At 56.5% G+C, this 6904-nt stretch overlaps 1 protein-coding gene across 7 annotated transcripts in view; it reads left to right on the forward strand.

Annotated features, from left to right (window-relative positions):
- The window catches only part of Csnk1e (casein kinase 1 epsilon), a 30554-nt gene extending 24096 nt beyond the window's left edge, over positions 1-6458 (forward strand). For 3 of the 7 annotated variants that reach the window (XM_063243884.1, XM_063243882.1, XM_063243883.1), the window contains exons 8-12: positions 2419-2479; positions 3235-3427; positions 3524-3663; positions 4218-4282; positions 5282-6458. In XM_063243884.1, coding sequence (XP_063099954.1) covers positions 2419-2479; positions 3235-3427; positions 3524-3663; positions 4218-4234 — 411 coding nt within the window. In that variant the 3' untranslated portion in view covers positions 4235-4282; positions 5282-6458. Of the gene's footprint in view, positions 1-57; positions 1610-2418; positions 2480-3234; positions 3428-3523; positions 3664-4217; positions 4283-5281 lie in introns of those variants that run through there. The other 4 variants (XM_063243885.1, XM_003470491.5, XM_005003844.4 and 1 more) reach the window with 4 other exon arrangements.
- The last annotated feature ends 446 nt before the right edge of the window (positions 6459-6904 follow it).

The raw sequence follows: 6904 nt of genomic DNA on the forward strand, positions 1-6904 counted from the left end.
CGACGCAGCCAGAAAGCACAAAGGCTGAACCTCAGCTGTGCTCTCTCTCACTTCCAGGTGCCCGGCGCCCCTGGGCACCCAAGGCCTCCCAGATAGGCCTATGGAGGAGGTGGAGGAGGTGCAGGAGCTACCACCACAAAGCTACTGGCCCATGGTCTGGACTCCAGGGCCCCAGTTCTGACATCGCCTGGTGCAGCCAAGCCCCCCAAGGCCAGGCCTGGCGGGGTGTCATGTTTGGGACAGTGGGGAAGGCGGACTGTTGTGGAGATGTGGCTGTGTGCTGGACAGGGTAGGACAGAAGAGGCCTGCGTAGGATTCTTAGGAGTGAACCAGCTGCTCAAAGGCCAGGACAAGCATGAAGAAGGGATAATGGCCCCTGTCAGAACGGCAGGACCATCGGAGACCTCTCTATCAAATCTGATCTCATTAAATGTTTCCACGAGCCATCCTGCTGTGCCTGCTTTCATGCGTGGCCCTTACCTGCCCTGCCAGGCACCACAGACCAAGGCCTTGTCCTCTTGGATGCCAAGCACACTGCTGTTCAGCTGCTTCTCTCTCTGGGCGCTAGACAGTAGCCTGGTCCTGTTCTCCAAGGCAGCAGGCAGAGAATGGGGTCTCACATGCTGGGCACCTTGGGGAGGCCTCTGTTGCCTTTCTCTCCAGAGATGGGATGAGAAGAGAGCAGTAGACAAGGGCCTGGGAATCTAAGTCTGCTTCGGGGAAGGGTTTCACCCTCCCATCCGTGCTCCAGAGTGGCTCTTTGTTCTCTTAGACCTGTACCATCTACTGTGGTGCTAACTTTTATTTTTTGGTATTGGGAATCAAACTCAGGACCTTGTACTTGCCAGGCAGGCACTACGCCCCTGAGATATATCCCTGGCCCTGTGGTGCTAACTTTAATAAAATTTAAGTAAAACAGAAAACGTTCTTCAGTCACCATCTCATTTCGAGTTCTCGGAGCCACAGGCAGGCAGATGGGCATATTTCAGTCATGCTGGCAGGTCCTGTGGACAGTGCTGCTTGGGACATCTTCACAGCATCCTTCACGGGACCATCCAGCCGATAAAATCTCTCAAGCCAGGCCAGATGCACGCTTCTTACTATTGCTAGGCTCTGACCCCTTGCCTGGGATCTCTTTGGATCAAGCTGTGGAATACAAAGCTGAACAAAGGTCTTCTATCAGCCCCTGGCCCTGTCACCACCACGGCGAGCTGTTCCACTGCCTGCAACTCCCACCAGGATCTCTTAGGGAATGCACCATGGAGACTTTCTACAGCCAGGCTCCTCCTACTCTGCAGGAAGCTGAGCCCAGCAGATTGGACTCCGTGCTAGGCACTGTGGGTTTGGACTCTCCCACTGGACGGATCTTGCCTTTGACCTTGAAGTGGCCTCCCGTGTTGTTAAGTATCAGGGTACTGGATCCCCGGATACCTGACACTGGGATGCTACTCGGGGGACACAGTGCCCCGTGTTCTGAGTTTGACCAGCTGGCCAGGAAGAAATTATACACAGCGAAGGACGAAGTCCATGCGACAGGGCTGGATGCTTGGCTGACTTTGATGTTGATCTTTTGTGTTTTCTTGTGGATGAATAAAGACCAAAAAAGCTCTCTCTGGTGTACCTTTGTCAAGGTGTTGCTTTGGTGGATGGAAAAGCAGAGGGTCATATTATTTCTCCTGCCCGGGGGGCTGGTACTGGCCCAAGCCTGCTGGGGTAACCTGGGGCCAACTTCCAGTCACCCACACAGCTACTGGCTTCTTGTCACTGCGCCTCTGAAGGAATCACATAGCCACACCAAGCCTTAGTTTTTCAGAACAGAGTAGCATTGGCCCTGCGCTGCTGTCACTCTTGTCTCTCGAGGTGACTCATTCTGGCTGAGTTCTTACAGCCAGCAGCTGAGTGGTGGAGCCCAGAGTGAGGGCCAGAGGTCAGGAGATGGAGTCCTGGTGCTCCAGAGCCTGCCCAGCTGGCTGCGGGGTAGGAGGAATGGGGAGTCCCCCTAAGGCAGGTCTCTGAACCGTTTCCTCTCAGGATGTCTGTGAAACCAAATGGCAGAGGATGAGGTTCAGACCCCAGCTCTACTTCTGCTGTTGTGACCTGTGGGTGCCTCTGACCAGCTGTGACTTTGGGCCTGCCTCAAATTGTGTGTGTGGGGCGGATTATCCCAGGAAAGGGGTCAGAGTGCCAACAGTGCCAGCCGGGTGCCAGGCAGGGGATGTGACTGACCTGGGTTGTTTCTTCACTAGGCTTCGGGGATTGTTTACTGGCCACTTCCCTTGGGGGTTTAGGCCCACCCTATCTTCCCTAGGCAGTAGGGCCTTCTCAGCCAGGTCCCTGAGAAAGATGGGGTACGAAGTGCCCACACCCTGCACCCCTCAGCAGGCCCCCCGACTCAGCCCACAGCTCTCTCCTCCACAGATGCGGCCCCTCTCACACCAGCCCCCCGCCCTTCCCTGTGGACGGCCCCAGGACCGACTAGGTAACCAGTGGGCACTGCTCCCAGCCCTGTTCCCCTCTGGGCCTCTTCCTCGTGCAGTGGGGCAGCAGCGGCTAGAGGGCAGGACCAGGGGCACAGGACCCTCGTCTCCAGCCTTGCCTGCTAGGCCTCTTTCCCCACAGGGCATCCAGCCCAGCTCCTTCCTGGGCCCCCTGAGCTACCGTCTTGTGACAGGCAGTGTCTGTGTGGGTCTCCTGGGCCTCCTGGCTGCGACCCCACAGCACCTGCCAGGAGCCGTGGCCAGGTCTGGGAGCAGGGCATGGATGGCCAAGTGGTGAAAAGAGCCCCTGGCTGAACACCAAGGGCCCTGGGCCAGGCCCTGGCCCTGCTGCCACCTAGAGTCGTCGCTCGGGGCCTGTCCTTTCCTCTTTGGGCGTCCCTTGCCTGTGCGCTAGGTGGGCCTCTGACTGCCTTCTCTGCTTGCTTTGGAACCCTCATGGGCTGGGGCCTCTTGGTACACAGAGCGGGCTGGGTCTGGAGGGCCAGGGGTGACCTTGGTTGTCCTAGGGCCTTAGCACCACCCTCTCTGGCCGCACAGGGATCCTGAGCTCCTGCCACGCCTCAGACCCTGCCTTCTCCCTCTGGGGGTCCTGTGGTTTCATCTGTTTGCACTGTGTGACTGAGCATTACTTGTGGCCCTCTCGGGTCACAGATTCCTGCTATATCCTGCCAGGGGGCCAAGGGAGAGTACGCCTCGGCCTCTGAGCTGACCAGTATCGCCTCTCCTGTCTCTGCAGGGTGCAGCCCGGAACCCCGAGGACGTGGACCGGGAGCGGCGAGAGCACGAGCGCGAGGAGAGGATGGGGCAGCTGCGAGGCTCCGCCACGAGAGCCCTGCCCCCAGGCCCACCCACGGGGGCCACTGCCAACCGGCTCCGCAGTGCGGCCGAGCCTGTGGCTTCCACCCCAGCCTCCCGCATCCAGCAAGCTGGTCAGTAGCAGCAGACTGGGGCTGTGGGCTGTCCCCAAGGGTCTGGTCCCCTGATGCCCATCTGAGGGCGCTGCCTCTCCCTTGCCCTCCCTCCAGGCAATACTTCTCCCAGAGCGATCTCTCGGGTCGACCGGGAGAGGAAGGTGAGCATGAGACTGCACAGGGGCGCTCCCGCCAACGTCTCGTCCTCGGACCTCACTGGGCGACAAGAGGTCTCCCGGATCTCAGCCTCACAGGTGAGCAGCCCCGACATATGGCGCTATAGGACCTGGCCTCAGTTAATCCCCTAAGGTCTCCTGAGCCCATTTAACCAAGCATGGCGAGACTCGGAGGCTCAGAGATCTCACTTTGCCTGGAGAGTAGTAGTGCTGGGGACCAGCCCGTCACCAGGAAGCCCCTCACCGTCCTAAGCACAGAGCTGGAGGGCCAGGTTGCCCTACCTATAGGCCACATTTGTTCCAGGGGGTTGGCAAAGGGGCCAGAGGTTGCCTGGTTAAGCCCCAGACCTGCCTCCATCCTGTCTTTGAGGACCCCAATATGAGGGAGCCCCCTTGGCACCATCTTGGGTGTAGCCTTGACAACTACTGTGCCTCACTTCTTTGGGCGATGCTCTGTCTCCAGAGTGGGGACATCCTAGTGCCCCAGGGTCCTAGAGCCACTGGGGTCCCACGCCCCTTCCCTTGGCTTGAGGGACTTGGGGTGGGGAGAGCCCTGCCAACCCCCGTTGCTAGCAGCATAGGGGCCTGCTTTGAAGCTTATTGTATCCCATTTCTCTGCCCACTCCCCAAAGACAAGCGTGCCATTTGACCACCTCGGGAAGTGAGGAGAGCCACAATCGGACCAGTGTTTGCTTAGGTGAGTGCTAGACACAGCCATGGCCTCAGAGGATAACCAGTGTGCCGTGCAAGGGGTGCAGGGTGGCCCCAAAGTAAGGGTCCTCAGAAGCATAAAACCTCAGAGCCTACCCAGCTGGGACCGAAGGGGGTTTTTTTTGGTACCAGGGATCAACTCACAACCTCACGCTTGCCAGGCAAGCGCTTACACTGCTGAGCTAAAACCCTTTTTTTGTCATGAGACAGGATTTCGCTATACAGTTTAGGCTGGCCTTGAACTCACTTTGTAGCCAGACTGGCCTTGAACTCATGGCAAACCTCCTGCCTCAGCCTCCTGAGTCTTGGGATTACAGATGTGCGCCACTGTGCCCAGCCTGTCCCTGTTTCCTTCACTTTTTTTTTTTTTTAACCCGTACTGGGGATCGAACTCATGACCGCCTGCTTGCGAGGCAGGTGCTTATGCCGCTGAACTAAATCTCTGGCCCCTTCCTTCACATTTTCTGGGGAGTTAGTCCCTAACAAGAATTTGAGCCTTACTGCAGCCCGTGGGCTGTGAAGCACGTTGGTTCATACAGAGCCTTGGGAAGGAAGCCACATACCTAGAGGAAGGGGCAGGGTGGCCCCAGGAAAATTCCATTCGGGCCTGGCTTGGAGAATGGGAGCAGAGGGGTAATTTGGACGGGGGGCGGGGTGTCAGAGCTCCTTGGGGATGTGCTTTCAGTGGACAGTAGTTTACCCTTCAAGGGACGTGAGCCGTGACTGGCTTGCAGAAATTCATCTGCAGGTGGAGCTGGGTTGCAGAACAGGGCTTAGGTGCATCAGACCTCAGACCCAGGAACCAGATTGCCTAATGCAGTGTGGGCAGCTGTGTGACCAGGGTGGCCTCCTCCCAGGACGAGTGGGGTTTGCAGGCCCCGGAATGATAGCTGCAGGGACAGGAAGGCAGGAGCTGGAGGGGGCTTGATGGATGTGAGAACACAGGCAGCTGGGCGCCTAATCTGTCTCCTTTCTCCCCATCTAGTGTCTTCACTGTATTTTCTTTAAAAAAAAAAAACAAACAAAAAATCATGGAAAAAAAAAAAAAAACCACTCAATGAACAGCAAAAAAAAAAAACAAAACCCAGCACAAAACCGACGACGGATTTTATTTCTTTGATTTATGTTGCCAGTGGCAAAAAGATGGGGTGCCCTTCACACCGAGGATTCTGGTCCCCCTGCCGTGGCCACTGCCTCCAACCTACAGGCTGCCACGTACTCCCTGGACAACACTAGGTCACAGGAGCCAGATGGCCCGGCCCCACCCAGCCACCCATTCCTGTGCTGCACAGCACAGCACCTGCAGGAGGGGACCCTCGGCGTTGGAGATGGAACCATCAGAGGTGACCCGAGGAACACATGTCGGGGAGTGGCACAGTCATGGAAGGTGGGTCCCAGCGGATTTCATGCACCTCTGAACCAACCAGACGGGCGCACTTAGCCCCCGCCTCTACGAAGCCAGCAGTGAACTTTGTGTGTTGGGCTTTCCCAGTGTCCCCTGGCGCATTTGGGCCCCTCATCCACCTCTCCACGAAGACCCCAAGAAGGCAGAGAGGCGAGGTCCACGATGCCTCCCTTGTGGGCCTGTGTGACCTGTGAGCCCAGAACAGCGGGTGCCCACCGCCTGCCAGGCCACGCTGCCGTTTTCCTCCCCTTACAAGGATGGGGGGACGGTGTCCTCCACATTCCCTCAGGGCACAGAGGGTCCTGCCACCACTCCCTGGTGCCAGCCAGTGGCGGCCCCATCATCCACTCCCGGTCCCAGACAGCATCAGGCCGCACGTCATCAGCTGCTCCCCGGTCTTGAGGGTCGCCTGAGGTCCCTCCTCCCCGGGTGCTGCCTTTCCAAGGCAGAGCCTGGGGTCAGGGCTAAGTGTAGGATTTCTCCATCCTTCCTAGTTAACATCTGTTTTTTTATTTTATTTTATTTTTGTTTGTTTTCTCCATGTGTGTACTTCCTAATTTATTTACCTCGGTTTCCCCTTCCTTTTTTTTTTTAAAGAGCAAAGCTTTTTATTACTTCGTAATTTAAAAAACTGAAAAAAAAATACTGAAGAACTTTGGGGGGAATTTTGTACTTTTTTCCTGTGTAAATATTGGACTTTTTTGAGCTTTATTGTGGTTGTTAATTTGAAGTAATAAAGTAGAAAAGAATAAAGTGACACAGGAGCCATTTGTCACCTCTTTGCCCTTGGAGTTCCTCCCCAGCTGACAAAAAGTGGGCCTTGCCTGGGTAGTACAGGTCACCGGGAACAAGGCCCTGTCTCTGGAAGCGGAAGTGGCTGGGGCATTGGCACGCACTTCCCTTGGGGAGTATCCTGTGTGTCCGAGAACTTTTGTGTAGACGGGTGGTGCCTGAAAATTTTGTTAAAGTCCAGCCTCAGATTCAAGAGCACTGGGATTCCCCAATCCAAGCCCACAGGTTCTCCAGCTCATCACCAAGCTGATGTCCACACAAGAGTTCTGAGTTGTAGCCAAATGTGATGGTGCATGCCGGTGAGCCCAGCATTCAGGAGGCCGAGGCAGGAAGATCACTGTGAATTCCAGGCCAGCCTGAACTACATAGTGAGTTCAGGGCCAACCTGGAGTGTTCAAGATCATCTAAAAG

This window comes from Cavia porcellus, unplaced genomic scaffold (genome assembly GCF_034190915.1).
Source record: "Cavia porcellus strain 051 isolate PalLab524CR breed Dunkin Hartley unplaced genomic scaffold, mCavPor4.1 scaffold_40, whole genome shotgun sequence".
NCBI classification, from domain to species: domain Eukaryota; kingdom Metazoa; phylum Chordata; class Mammalia; order Rodentia; family Caviidae; genus Cavia; species Cavia porcellus.